General features: G+C 42.0%; 1 protein-coding gene across 1 annotated transcript in view; it reads left to right on the forward strand.

Annotated features, from left to right (window-relative positions):
* Positions 1-15,760, forward strand: part of CD109 (CD109 molecule) — a 134,933-nt gene that overhangs the window by 104,272 nt on the left and 14,901 nt on the right. The window contains exons 24-27 of the mRNA XM_068985506.1: positions 9,308-9,389; positions 11,362-11,590; positions 12,855-13,020; positions 14,806-14,996. Coding sequence (XP_068841607.1) covers positions 9,308-9,389; positions 11,362-11,590; positions 12,855-13,020; positions 14,806-14,996 — 668 coding nt within the window. The remainder of the gene's footprint in view (positions 1-9,307; positions 9,390-11,361; positions 11,591-12,854; positions 13,021-14,805; positions 14,997-15,760) is intronic.

A 15,760-nucleotide genomic window follows, 5' to 3' on the forward strand; every position in this document is an offset into this window, starting at 1 on the left:
AGTGTTCTAAGCACCTTACATAATATTTTACTTACTGGTCACAGTCAGTATGGTTATTGTCCTCCTCTTTTTACAGATGAAAGTCTGTAAAAATCTGGCACAGAAAAATTGCCTAACTTGTTAGGTCACTTAGCAGGTGAGTGGCAGACCTGGGGTCTGAACTCACTGTCTGGCCCCAGAATCCATACTCTTAATGTCCGTACTTAGGAGAAAATGGAAAGTTGTGAGGCATTTTTAACAATGTAAACTTGATTTTTTCCCAATACTCTAAAAGCTAGCCACCCAGAGTCAGAGTTTCAGCTTTGCGCTTCCATTAGGGGACCTCTAGCAAGATCTAGGTGGCTCAGGGGTAGAGAATCCGCCTGCCAATACAGGAGATGCTGGTTTAATCCCTGGGTCAGAAAGATGCCCTGGGGAAGGAAATGGCAACCCACTCCAGTATACCTGCCTAGGAAATCACATGCACAGAAGAGCCTGGTGAGCTACAGTCCATGGGGTCACAGAACAACTGGACATGATTTAGTGACTAAACAAGAAGAAGTAACATCTCTGTGTGGCTGAGTTTATCATTCTGCACAGTTTGGGGTACCTGCTGTCCATCAAACTGATGAGGAAATTGGTGAAAATTATAGGAAACTGCTTGTTCAATATAATCTATAAATTGAATGGACACTTTCCATCCTACCTTTTTTAAATGCCAATAGAGGCAAGCTTGTTAGTGATTTGGCTAACTTTTCCACAGTTAAGAATGAGAAAACTCAGTATAGACATCATTTTAATGTGAGCTTTTCTTCCAGGTTCCCTCATTATGAAGGGGCATGTTTATCCTAAACTAACTGCTGTGTAATAATGATAATAACTTACCCTGTTTTACAAATATTTTAATTTAATTTTCACAAAAGCCCTTGGAGATAGGAGACTGTTATTGCTTCCATTTTGCCGATGAGAAAACTGAGGTATGGGAGGCTAAATAACTTCCCCATGGTTCCACTGGATGGCCTGCCTCCCAAGTCCATGGTCAGAATGCCAAGAGATAACATTATTTTGCAACATTCTTAGGTTGTTGGAAGCAATAGGAGAGGATGGAGGAGGACCAGGAATTGGGCCAAGACTCTTCAGTATGACCAACGTGCAAGAGGTCTCAATGGGAGTTCTGAAAAAATAGGAGGGGAGGCCCATGGCCCCTGTAGGGAAAGAGAGGCCAGAGGTTAGAATCTTGGGTGTCAGGTTAGACCAGAGTGAGTTGTGAGATGTTAGATCCAGGAAGCTGAGCTGCAGTCAGTTTCCTGAGCGCCCCTTGGGCTAGGTGGGCAAACACGGGCTGAGTGCAAGTCTGGGGCTGCATGGGAGGACAGACTTAAGGGAGGCTGGGGACTGGGATCAGGGCTGGATGTGACCTGACTTCTGCAGTGAAGGAGATAGTGGTAGAGTTTTCATCAGATTAGAGCCAGGTGTTTCAGGCATTTAGGTTTCCCTGGTGGCTCAGATGGTAAAGAATCTGCAATGTAGGAGAAGTTCCGATCCCTGGGTCGGAAAGATCCCCTGGAGAAGGAAATGACAACCCATTCCAGTATTCTTGCCTAGAAAATTCCATGGACAGAAGAGCCTGGCAGGCCATATAATCCCTGAGGACACAAAAAGCTGGACACGACGGAGCGACTGATACTTTGTAGGAATTTATGACATCTCATGCCCAGGTCCTTAAGTCCTCTAGGAAATTCTCGAAGATGTAGCAATTGGTGCTTTCTGTACTGAAAGAAAGTGAAAGTGAAGTCGCTCAGTCGTGTCCGACTCTTTGTGACCCCATGGACTGTAGCCTACCAGGCTCCTCTCTCCATGCGATTTTCCAGGCAATAATACTGGAGTGGATTGCCATTTCCTTCTCCAGGGGATCTTCCCAACCCAGGGATTGAACCCGGGTCTCCTGCATTGTAGACAGACGCTTTACTGTCTAAGCTACCAGGGAGGTACTGAGCTGCCCCTTAAAAATTATTCTCCTTTCTGCATATGTTTGTGAATCAGCCATGTTTTTTTCAGTTTAGCTATTAATTTATTTAAAACCAATGGTAAAAATATCAAATGTTCTATCATATATGCAGAAAACACATGTTATTAATGTTTCAAGAAAAATGGTACTTATATACTAAGACATTTCCTCTGTGATTTCCAAGTACTTATGATCTTCATGTAATGCATCTTTGCATGTCCTCTACCTGGAATGGCCTTCATGATCTATGAACTATGTTTGCTTGATAAAATCCACTGATTTTAAAAGTGATTCAGTCATATTTTAAATATATAAATACAGGAGCTGCTTTTTTTCCAAGAGGCAAGCTTATTGGAAACAGGGTAACAGGGTAAGTTATTATCATTATTACCCAGCAGTTAGTTTAGGATAAACGTGTTCCTTCCTAATGAGGGAACCTGGAGGAAAAGCTCACATTAAAATAATGTCTTTACTGAGTTTTCTAATTCTTAACTGTGGAAAAGTCAGCCAAATCACTAATAAGCTTGCCTTAAACTTATGATTAAGTTTAAGCAGTGGTACCAGGGATTTTTGGTATAGTGTTCAGTTCAGTCGCTCAGTCGTGTCTGACTCTTTGTGACCCCATGAACCGCAGCACGCCAGGCCTCCCTGTCCATCACCAACTCCCAGAGTCCATCCAAACGCATGTCCACCGAGTCAGTGATGCCATCCAGCCATCTCATCCTCTGTCGTCCCCTTCTCCTCCTGCCCCCAATCCCTCCCAGCATCAGGGTCTTTTCCAATGAGCCAGCTCTTCACATCAGGTGGCCAAAGTACTGAAGTTTCAGCTTCAACATCAGTCCTTCCAAGCTTTAGGATGGACTGGTTGGATCTCCTTGCAGTCCAAGGGACTCTCAAGAGTCTCCAACACCACAGGTTCAAAAGCATCAATTCTTTGGCGCTCAGCTTTCTTTATAGTCCTACTCTCACAACCATACATGACCACCGGAAAAACCATAGCCTTGACTAGACAGACCTTTGTTGGCAAAGTAATGTCTCTGCTTTTTAACATGCTGCCTAGGTTGGTCATAACTTTCCTTCCAAGGAGTAAGCGTCTTTTAATTTCAGGGCTGCAGTCACCATCTGCCGTGATTTTGGAGCCCAGAAAAATAAAGTCAGCCACTGTGTCCACTGTTTCCCCATCTGTTTGCCACAAAGTGATGGGACCGGATGCCATGTTCTTAGTTTTCTGAATGTTGAGCTTTAAGCCAACTTTTTCACTCTCCTCTTTCACTTTCATCAAGAGGCTTTTTAATTCTTCCTCAAGTTCTGCCATAAAGGTGGTGTCATCTGCATATTTGAGGTTATTGATATTTCTCCCGGCAATCTTTGTTCCAGCTTGCGCTTCTTCCAGCCCAGCGTTTCTCACAGTGTACTCTGCATATAAGTTAAATAAGCAGGGTGACAATATACAGCCTTGACGTACTCCTTTTCCTATTTGGAACCAGTCTGTTGTTCCATGTCCAGTTCTAACTGTTGCTTCCTGACCTGCATATAGGTTTCTCAAGAGACAGGTTAGGTGGTCTGGTATTCCCATCTCTTTCAGAATTTTCCACAGTTTATTGTGATCCACACAGTCAAAGGCTTTGGCATAGTGTATGCCACACTAAAATCAGGTGAGATGTTGGTATAAAGCCATAATAGTTATAGTTAAGGAGATGAGTGAAAACTATTTTTCATAACTGCATCTTTTACAGACAAGATTTGGCTGGTCAAGTAGAGAGTATGTAGGCACTAGACTGGTGCTTTATAACTTGATATATTATATTCTTTGAGATATTCTTTGATATATTACATTCTTTGAGAGAGTATAGAGAACAGAGAAGCCTGGCATGCTGCAGTCCATAGGGTCACAAAGAGTAGGACATGACTTAGTGACTGAACAACAACAAATAAAGTGAAATATTTTAGAAAATGCCACTGATGGAATATTTTATATATTTCTGGAATGTTGGCCAATCAAATAGCAATGCTTTAAAGAGACAGAATAAGTTTTCTAGCATGAACCATTTGGAGTGAAAGTCACTCAGTCGTATCCGACTCTCTGTGACCCCATGGAGTATACAGTCCATGGGATTCTCCAGGCCAGAATACTGAAGTGGGTAGCCTTTCCCTTCTCCAGGGAATCTTCCCAACCCAGGGATCGAACCCAAGTCTCCCTCACTGCAGGCAGACTCTTTACCAGCTGAGCCTCAAGGGAAGCCCATTAAGGAATAATAATTTACCCCTTAAGAATTTGAGTTTTTGTCCTAGCCACTTTGCTGTGGGTTAGTATTCACAGATGCCCTAAAAAATGAACACTCCAAATCCTCAGTATCTGTTTTTTTTTTTTGTTGTTGTTATTCTTAAAGCAGTGCTGGTCCTCCAGGCCTGTCCCAGCAAGGTATGTGCCAAACTGCAGTTTCAAAGCAGCCGTGCATTGCATTTGCTGGTTGCTAGAGGGCGCAGAGCCGCCAGAGGGCAGTAGAGGCTGTGTGGGCAGAATGAAGAGCCCTGGAGCTGGGAGGTGGGCGAGCCCCCCGCCGCGCGGGGTGGAGCCATGGTTCTGGCTTCGGTGGGGGCTGTCAGCCCTGGGCTCTGAACCGTGCTTCCTGCTCTGGGCTGGTTTCCCAGCCTCTTTTCTCCACCTGTAAGATATGGGTAAATGAGCACCCACTTCTCAGGGCTGTTTTGAAGATGGAATGAAGTATTTTCACGTAGAGTAAATGCCCAGGAACTACCAGCTGTCATATACTTAGTTGCATCTAAACTAGGAGATAGGACCTCAGGTCAGCAAGTCAGTGCTGCCTGTTCCGCCTCTAAAAACAAGTGAGTCCCTCCACTCTCCCCATCCCAGGCCGATGGCTTTATTCTGACGCGTGGTTGCTCCCCAGCTACTCCAGTGGCTTCCTGAATAACACTCTGCCAACATGCTCACCTTCCTTTAATTCAGTTTCTGCATATTTTATAATAGAAAGGATCTTTGGATAATGTCAAGATCATGAGGCTTTCGTAAGTTCTGCTGCGGATTCCTGGCCTGGGCTTGCAGGCCCTGAGTGAACGCCGGACCTTTCTTTCACATGTCCTGCAACTACCCCCTCAGAGCTCTGTCCCGCTGTCTGGTGCTCTCCCAGGGCCGCGGTGCGCAGGGTCTTCCCACCTGTCCTGCCTTCTCCTGGGGTGCTCTCCCTCCGCATCTTTCCAAGGCTGGCTCTTTCTGGTCATCTAAGTGGTGTTTTCCTCAAAGGGGCCTTCTCTGGCCTGTTAGTAGCTCTGACTTAAATTATACCATTTAATATATTCTTAAATTATGCCATTTAGTATTCTTAAATTATGCCACTTAGTACATTCTTCATCACACTTGACATTATTTAAAATGTTCTTGTTTTTCCATTATCTGACTGTCTCCTGCCTTAGAAGGTAAGCTCCCTGGCAGTGGGGACTGCTTGAATCTCTTCTCCACAGGGTTACCATTTGGGCCCCTCAGTACGTGAAGAATGGGTGAAGATATTTGTATCAGCATTAACTTCGTTGGGCTTTAGGTTGATCATCCTGATGTGGAGGTTGAGTCTAGAAGATCTCTCAGGTGTTTCCACGATGCATGGTTATTTCTAAACACCACAGTGTCTACCTGGCTCTGGCAGGTTTTTATGAACTAGGAAATGTGACTAGAGATTTGAACCTATTACCTTTTGAGCTGGCGAAATGGCTGATGGGAATCAGTCCAGCTGTTGTTGTTCATTTGCTCAGTTGTGTGCAACTCTCTGTGACCCCATGGAGTGCAGCGCGCCAGGCCTCCCTGTCCTTCACTGTCCCCTGGAGTCTGCTCAAACTCATGTCCACTGAGTTGATGATGTCATCCAACCATCTTCTGTCGTCCCCTTCTCCTTCTGTCTTCATTCTTTCCCAGCATCAGGGTCTTTTCAAATGAGTCAGTTCTTTGCATGAGGTGGCCAAAGTATTGGAGTTTCAGCTTCAGCATCAGTCCTTCCAGTGAACACCCAGGACTTCCAATGAACACCCTTTAGGATGGACTGGTTAGATCTCCTTGCAGTCCAAGGGACTCTCTAGAGTCTTCTCCAGTGAGCTCCTCAAAAATGCATCTTTTCACATGATGAACTAAATCATATTAGTTATAAAGTAGTAGACAAAAACTTCTCTGTGTCATGATTTTCATTATGAGATCAGTGCCTCATTTCAGAGACTCTGTTTTTCCTTTTGCTGTCACGTTTGCCAAAGTTTTAAAAAATACACCATAGTTGTTTTAATTTTTTTAAGGGATTAAAGTGGCTTTGACACAAGTCATGATTATATTATTAAATACATTTGTGAACAGCGTATGGTTTTCCTTAAATTATGCTTGGCCCAGGAGCCCTGTGACCTAACCCTGTATTATTATTATTTTTTTTATCAAAACAACAGTTACATCATTGAATGAAGTATCTTTTACTGTCAAAAAGAAAAAGAGAGTCATAAAATGAAAACTTGTTCAAATATTTAAATTGTAGTTCCTGCAGCTCAGTTTTTCAAGTAAGACCAAACTTAGTTGAAAACACATTATATTTTCTCTGTTGAAAGAAAGACAGGGAACAGTAGGTTTCAGAACTCTGATGCTGCATTTGGCCTTCACAAGAATGGCTAGAGGCAATAGTGAAGATGCTAAAAAAAATGTTGGTGAATTTCTCACTGTCCATTTCATATCAGAAGGAGTAAGGAAGTTGATAATGAATACTTTTCTTTTAGTATAGAGAATATTTTAATCAGTTTTTTTTTTTTTTTTGGCCAGAGAAAGATATTGATACGGCCACAAACAGCTGATTTTACTTCTTTTATTTGTATGCAGTTGTGACACTTGTGATAAACTAAGACAAATTATGTTTAGAACTTTACTTTTCTGTGTGCTTCTATGAGTGGTACTTTCCTCTTTATTATGATAAATTGTACATATTTTACATTCATGACTATTCCAAAGAAAATTCATGACCCACAATGTATATATCTTGTCCGACCCTTTATAAACAACAGTTCATGCATCGTTATTTTAAATTTTAGAAGCGTCTGTTAATTCTGATTATATATTACTTTCTAATGCAAGAGCTCTTCATAAAACTATGAACTTAAAGGCAATACACTTATTTCCTCATAAACTTTTGGAGAAAACCATGTTTTTGCCTTTCTCATCTGGGATGAAAAGTCTCCAATTTAGGTGACTACCCTGGAACACTGAATTACTATACTAACAATAAAGCTTACAGCCAAGCAAGCTGTCTGTTTCTCTTATGGAATTGGATGGCTTGGAGGACAAGTAGCCACAAGTAGCCATGTTCTCTCATGATACATGGGTGGCTTCAGACAGGGAAGGATGCCTCACCGGAGATCCTCTTGGTTCTGGTTCCCTCCTCTTTTGCCCAGGGAGCAGAGCTGGAGGTTTGGAGTCTCAGTTTCACCTAAACCAGCTCAGGAAATGTACTCCGTACCTGGAGACTATCTGCGAGTCATCCCCCTCCTCGGGGCTGGCTGCTCCCGGAGAAAGAACTGTGCCAGTTGTCGATATTAATGGCGATGGTTGGAGGTCAGCCAGCTGAGGGGTAATTTCCCTGCGTGCTGATCTCATCTCTCTGAAGGTTTCACAGGAACCCATCCTGGGAACTGCCGCTGATGTGACTCAGGCGAGGCACTTGGTCCTCCCCGCAGGCTGGTCCATCTTCCCACAGAAGCACCTCCTCTGGTGCTGGAGGGACCTGGAGCACCCCTTGCCTTTTCTCCCCTTCCCTTCCTCTCCTCCCTTTAGTTTGTCATCTGTCTTTCAACCTTGCCTCTAGTGTTTTGCCATGGGAAAGTTTAAAACAATTTTGTTGCTGTTATCAATTTTTTTCCCTTAAATTTGGATGGTTAGAAAGTCCTTTTCTACACCCACGTTAGAGAGCAATGTCTATGGTTTTTTGAGAGCATGTAAAAGGTACTGTGCAAAGGACTTTTAATATATATATAATTTTTTTATTTTCTACTAGAGTATAGCTGATTAACAATGTTGTGATAGTTTCAGGCAAACAGGGAAGAGACTCAGCCATACCTATACATGTATCCATTCTCCCTGGACTCCCCTCCCATCCAGGCTGCCGTGTAACATTGAGCAGAGTTGCATGTGCTGTGCAGTAGGTCTTGTTGGTTGTTATACTGGGTGAAGTAAGTCAGACAGAGAAAGAGAAATAGCATATGACATCCCTTATATGTAGAATCTAAAAAGAAATGATACAAACGAACTTCTTTACAAAGCAGGAACAGACTTCCAGAGAACGAATTTACGGTCCCTGGGGGGAGGGGTGGTGGGAAAGGACTTTTCATATATTAATTATTGAAAAAGCTCAGTGAATTAGTAGGAAGCAGCAGCTTTGGAAACAGATTGACCTTGGCTAGTGCCTAACTTCAGTGCCTACCAATGTGTGACCTTGCACATGACGTATTCTGAGTTCCTGTCTCTTCATCTCTAAAAAATGCGATAATCATAGAGTTGTGGGAGTATCAGAGTTATACCTGTAAAGGGCTTTGACCAGTTCCTGACACACAGTCAGTGTTGGATAACTTACTTATCATAATATTTTGTATTAAATTGGGCTTCCCTCATGTCTCAGACAGTAAAGAATCCGCCTACAATGAGGGAGACCTGAGTTTGATCCCTGGGTTGGGAAGATCCCCTGGAGAAGGGAATGGAAACCCACTCCAGTATTCTTGCCTGGAGAATCCCATGGACAGAGGAGCCTGGTGGGCTACAGTCCATGGGGATGCAAAGAGTTGGACATGACAGAAGCAACTTAGCATACAAGTGTTGAAACCATTGTAGTTAATGCCAGACTTAAATACTCCACTTTTTAATTTACTTGCTTTATTTTTTATTTATTTATTTGACTGTACCAAGTCCTAGTTGCGGCATGTGGGATCTAGTTCCCTGACCAGGAAACGAACCTGGGCCCTCTGCACTGGGAGTGCTGAGTCTTAGCTGATGGAGTGCTAGGAGAATCCCTAATTTACCTGCTTTCAAATGGCTAGAAATGTTGGCTGTGTAACAGTATTCTGACTTTATTCCAGTTTGGGGCTATCTCAGTTCTTAATTTGTGCATTCTACTTGGAAAGCCCTGATGTTCTTAATCTCCCACAGTATGTAATATGGAAAATATTCAGTGTTATTTGATTTCATGTCCTCTTTCCCATTTTCTGCCCATGTCTCCTCAATATGAAGTCATGATTAGAAACTTCCATTCATTGCAACTTGATTACATTGCTGATCTGTTTTGTTGTCTGCAGGTTACCAGAGAGAACTGCTCTATCAGAGGGAAGATGGCTCTTTCAGTGCTTTCGGGAATGATGACCCTTCTGGAAGCACTTGGTAAGTGTTTCTGCTAGTGGAACGAGTCCGTGTCACGGAATGGACTCTTACTAGGCCATGATGGCCGTGAAATTGACAGATGCATCTCTGTATCTGCTTGGAGCCTCGTTTTCCAGAGACTGAATTTAAAAGAGATTCTCCCTTTCAAATATAGCTTTAAAACACTAATAAATCAGATGCTTTTATTTAGAAAAGATAGGCCATAAATTCTCTCTCTCTCTTTTTTTTTGTGTGGGAAAAGCAGCAATAAAATACTTTATGATGATGGTGCAGCTGGCAAAAAAAATTGGTTAGAAATACAGGGTATTGGGACATAGTTCTTTTAAGATTTTTTTAAAGATCACTTTAAAAAATGTTTTAGTTATTTACTGGCCTCACTGCATAGAATGTGGGATCTTATTTCCCCGACCAGAGATTGAACCCATACTCTGTGCAGTGGATGCTCAGAGTTTTAACCACTGGACCACTTGGGGAGTCCAGGTTTCTTTTTTTAATCAGAGACAATTCAACATGAATTTTGTGGTAATACAGTCAATGTCGTTTCTTTAAGGTTATTTTTTTGTGAAAAAGCACTGAGGGGGTCAAATAATGAACATTCAGAGTTTCCTCCAGAATGAAAGCTCTGTGTGGCTGATTTTGAATTGAATGATTACTCTCTTCTTGAACTACCTTCAACTTTGTTTACATTCAGAAAAAGACAGGCTAATTATATCAGTAGAGTTAGTTAAAGTGTGCTGTGGTAAAAACCTTCTAAATCTCAGTAGTTGATTAGCAAACATTATGCGCATGCTGCATTTCCACTGTGGGTCACCAGGGGGCTCTGCATCTTTGTTTCAGCCGCTATCTCCCTATCTCACCCAGAGCCTCCGGGCTTGCTGCAGTCTGGGGACAGAAGGCTGCGATATCCAGCAGTGGCAATTAAAAGCTTCAGCCTATGTGTAAGATTTCTTATCACTTTATCGTGATCAGAGCTGGTCCTGTGGCCATGCCTAACTTCATAGGGACCTGGAAGTGAATTCTTCTGCAAACCCAAAGTTAAAGAGAACTGCATCATATTGAATCTTAGTAATATTTACCACACTAAATCTTTTATAGGATGAATCAGATCTGCTTCAGACTTTCTTTTGGCATGAGTCAGCATATAGATCCATTAATAGAAAGGTTTCAGTGTTTTATTGCTTGATGTTCTTTTCACCTCAATATTTAGTGTTCTGTAGCAGAGATTGGCATACTTTTTCTTTAAAGGATCAGACAGTAAATATGCTAGGCACTGTCAGCTACATAGAACCTCAGTTGCATGTTTTTTCTTCTTCCCTTCACCCTATCTTCCTTTCACCTTAAAACAACAACAACAACAACAACAACAAAAATTGTTTTAGGTGGAGGGTAGGGGTGGGAAGAGGTACATATAAGGAGACGGTGGGCTGTATTTGGCCCAGACAGTATTGGCCCACAGACTGCAATTTGCTGATTCCTGTCCTGTAGGATAGAAATATCCGTTTGCTCTACTTAAAAGTACTACAGTTTGATTGTGGATTAAACATACTTCATCCATTGCTTTAGGATTGAACCAAATGTACAATGAGATCTTCCTAGGTAAATACCCGGAACAGTCCACAGGTGAATAACCTTGGACAATTTATTTAACTCTGTCTGAGTTTCAGATTCTCAGCCTATAAAATAATGAGGTGGGATGAGATGATTTCCAGGTTCTTTGCCGACTCTGCTGTTTTGTGAGTTGACCTGGAATTTCCCCACCACACTTACGGGAAACTATTCCCACTGCCTGGCTGAGCTGTTTACTTTCTGTCTCTTGGTTGTTTTCTGTCCATCTGCTCCTTCTTCAGTGACTGGCCCTTTGGAGAATCTTTTGGTGGGGGAAAAGTGTTATTGTTGGTGTTTTCTTGTTTGGTGTAATTTGGAGGACTTTATAAAGTGTATTTTATGCAATTTTTCCCCCCTTTTCACCAAGGTTGTCAGCTTTTGTTTTAAGATGTTTCCTTGAAGCTGATCCTTACATAGACATTGATCAGAATGTGTTACACAGAACATATACTTGGCTCAAAGGACATCAGAAATCCAACGGTGAATTTTGGGAGCCAGGAAGAGTGATCCACAGTGAGCTTCAGGGTGGCAATAAAAGTCCTGTAACTCTTACGGCTTATATTGTGACTTCTCTCCTGGGATATAAAAAGTATCAGGTATTTAATCTTTAATAAATAATGGGTGGGAAATCACAAGAAAGGTAGGTCTTGATGGGTCAAATACATATCTGGAAACATAAAGAATTTTGCAATATTCCATCACATTTGAAGTCTTGAATTGGAGTACGCTTTTGCTTTGCATTTGTGGATACATTCCAACAGCTGAGAATGAAAATATCAACTCACTCTTTTGAGTAAGCTAAGAGAATTCTAAAAATGCTTTGTAACATTAAGTGTTCTTGTCATTGGTAAGATAAGTCAACACATATTTTATCATTGGATAATGATAATTAATTTTTTAGAGGACAGAAAAGTCTTCAGAATTTGGGAATATGTTCTAGCAAACTTAGATTGTAAAGGATTTTTTTTAAATTTCTAACTTACCCTGAAGCAACTATAATGTCTACTAATTTAGTAAAAAGTACAGGCCTGTGTACTAAGTAGCTTCAGTCATGTCTGGCTCTTTGTGACCCAGTGGATTATGACCTGTTAGGCTTCTCTGTCCATGGGATTCTCCAGACAAGAATACTGGAGTGGGTTGCCATGCCCACCTCCAGGGGATCTCCCCACCCAGGGATTGAATCTGCTTGTCTTAGTCTCCTGTATTGGCAGGCGGGTTCTTTACTACTAGTGCCACCTGGGAAGCCCCAGTAAAAAGTACACCCACACTCTAAAAAAGCATGTTAAGTGGGTATGGATGTCTGGGTGAGGATGGGTGTGCCCAGAAAGTTATGCGAATGAGCTTAATTTTGCTCCAGAGCTGTCTCAGTGATTGATGCCTTTTACTGCTTATTGCCGACCGCAAATAATCAAAAGCAGCCATTCTCAATATTAAGCTCCTGCAGTTTTCCTAGCCTAGTACTAGGCATGTAGGATATAACCTTTCCTCTCAGTTTAGAGCTTCAGCACCTTAGATCATATATGTGAAGTATCTTTCTCAGGATACATTTTATGTCCTTGTCTTAGTTCATGATAGTCAATGGGAGAAACATTGGCAAAAGCACCACTTCTTATGTTTTATTCCCTCTACAGAATGGTGCCTATTTGCTTGTAAAACCTGAAAAGTGGTATTTTTTCAAAATACATGGCAGATCTTTAATTGTCAGTGATCAGGGGTGATTTCCACTGTCTGGGACAAAGTCAGATGCTTAATAGACCCTGAAATTGTTTTTGAATGAATGTTTGAAAATACTTTTTATATAAATATGTATGTGGTGACAGGTTATGTTGAATAGTAAAATGTGTATTCTTTTCTTTCCAGCCTAACATTGATGTGCAGGAGTCTATCAAGTTTTTGGAGTCTGAATTCGATAGGGGAATTTCCGACAATTACACCCTGGCACTTGTAACTTATGCACTGTCATCTGGGAGGAGCCCTAAAGCCAAGGAAGCTTTGGATATGTTGACTTGGAGAGCGGAACAGGAAGGTAAAGCGTGTAACCCCTGCACATTGTGAAATGTGTGCTTGATATGAGAAAGTTTTGTACACCAGATATGAGGGTGATTACACTTAACATCTGAATAGGATGAAAATGCGATGCGGGTAAAATCACGGTGGGTTGACATGGTCACCCTGCGGCTGCTCTCCCCAAGGTGTTTTCTAGAGTTTCGTGCCTTGGGTGTTTCCTTCTTTTAGACATGTTCTGCCTTGTGTCTGTTACCCTTCCAGTTGTCTGATGCCATTTCTGGTTTTGTGGGCTTGAGTGATCACTAAGGCTATGGTTTTTGGAAAGACCTGGGCTCAAATTCTGGTTCTGTTACCTTTCTGAGCTTCAGTTTCCCTATCTGTCAGAGGGGAATAACACCTCATTTAGGATTGGTGTGAGGATTAAATGAGATAATGTGCAGGGCTTACCACGTAGCAAGTGTTCAAAAATGTGAATTAAAATGCTAATAAAAATGCAAATATCAGAAATGCCATTAGCAAGCTGTGTGTATGATTTTTTAAACATAAACATTTTTTAACATCACAACATTTTTTAACATCCACCATCCAGTCTCAGTTAGGGTTAGGGTTAGGGGTTAGGGTTAGGGTTAGTTTTGGAATGAGCACTGCTTGTGGGCTACAGTAGGACAAAAAGTACACATGTTATTACTTCCCAAATGGCCTCTATAGCCAGGGATCCAGGTGTGTGTGTGTGTGTGTGTGTGTGTGTGTGTGGTGGAAGGGGATGGGGTGGGCAAAAATAATTTTAGGTGATGTCGACTGATTTTGAATCTCTTTGAATTCAAAACAGGCTAATTATGGAAAGTGCTTTAGAGGCTTCTGAGACTGTAAAAAACATTGTGTTATTATTAGCAGTGCGTGTATCCTCAGTCGTGTCTGACTCTTGGTGACCCCATGGACTGTAGCCCTCCCAGGCTCTTCTGTCCATGGGATTTCCCTAGCAAGAATACTGGAGCAGGTTGCCGTTTCCTCCTCCAGAGGATCTTCCCAACCCAGGGATTGAACCCAAGTTGTTAGCAATCTTAGGTTAAATCCTTATTACCTATTGCAGTGCTGGGGGCTAGAAGATTTATTGCATAGTGGCTGAAGTAGTCCTTGACATTTCTGCTTCTCTGCTTGGCTAAGTGGTAGTTGTGTTACCTTCCACTCAAATGTAATCATCATCTAAACGGTAATATTTGAGAGAAGGGGGAGTGGGTACTAAGTAGGATGTTTCTCCCGGGGGCTAGTAGGACTATCTCTAGGAAGATTGTTGAGCTGGCCACGGTCTCTCATTTTTTTCTTGGGGTCTTGGATTTTAAACTTATAACACTAACTTTCAGATAATGGAAAAAGGAGTGTTTCCCAGAATGTTAGAGCTGCTTAATGGCAGATTCCCAGAATAAGTTTCTTTCCAATGTGTCTGAAAATATTTGGGGATGGTCTGGAATATACTAGGGTTTTTTTAAAAAATTTATAGCTGTTTAGTCTTGAGCCAGACATATGGAACTTCTCTTGGGAAAATATTTTCATCAAAATGTCCTCAAATATAAGTAATAGGAAAAGGATGAAAATTTATAAATTTTAATAAGTTTAAGAAGAGACATGTTTGTTTGTATGTGTGTGTGATTATACATATATTTGCTTGGCAGAAATATATACATGTATAGAAATATGCGTATTTTTATGTTAGTCAAGGAGAACTTGGACCAGTGTAGGAATGTTCAGTGATATCAAGTGTAATTTTTCTGTAACTGGCCAGACTCTTACCACGTTTCTCCTGCAGGGGGCCTCCAATTCTGGGTGTCGCCGGTATCCAGACTGTCTGAATCCTGGCAGCCGAGCTCCCTGGATATTGAAGTCGCAGCCTATGCGCTGCTCTCACATTTCTTGCAGCATCAGGTTCCTGAGGGAATTCCAATTATGAGGTGGCTGAGCAGGCAGAGAAATAGCTGGGGAGGTTTTGCATCTACCCAGGTGAGTGATGATCACTTTCAGTTTCTTTAGCTATTTATTTATATAAATGACTATGTATATGTAAAACTAACTCTGCTCTGCTGTGCTTAGTCATGCCTGACCCTTTGCAACCCCATGGACTGTAGCCTGCCAAGCTCCTCTAGCCATGGGGATTCTCCAGGCAAGAATGCTGGAGTGGGTTGTCATGCCCTCCTCCAGGGCATCTTCCCAACCCAGGGATCGAACCCAGGTCTCCCACATTGCAGGCAGATTCTTTACCATCTGAGCCACAAGGAAAGTCCAGAAATACTGGAGTGGGTAGCCTATCCCTTCTCTAGGGGAACTTCCTGACGCTAGAATTGAACCAGGGTCTCTTGCATTATAGGCGGATTCTTCACTTGCTGAGCTACCAGGGAAGCCCCAAACTAATTATATACAAAATTAAATGGATATGTTGTTGTTCAGTTGCTCAGTCATGTCTGACTCTCTTGTGACCCCATGGACTGCAGCGTGCTAGGCCTGCCTGTCCCTCACTATCTCCTGAAGTTTGCCCAAGTTCATGTACATTGAATAGGTGATGCCACCCAACCATCTCACTCTCTGCCGCCCTCTTTTCCCTTTGCCTTCAATCTTTCCCATCATCAGGGTCTTTTCCAGTGAATTGACTCTTCACATCAGTTGGCCAGAGTACTGGAGCTTCAGTGTCAGCATTAGTCTTTCCAATGAGTGTTCAGGGTTGATTTCCTTTAGGATTGACTGGTTTTATATTTATATTTATATATATA

The sequence above is a fragment of the Capricornis sumatraensis genome, chromosome 13 (assembly GCF_032405125.1).
Source record: "Capricornis sumatraensis isolate serow.1 chromosome 13, serow.2, whole genome shotgun sequence".
Lineage (NCBI taxonomy): Eukaryota > Metazoa > Chordata > Mammalia > Artiodactyla > Bovidae > Capricornis > Capricornis sumatraensis.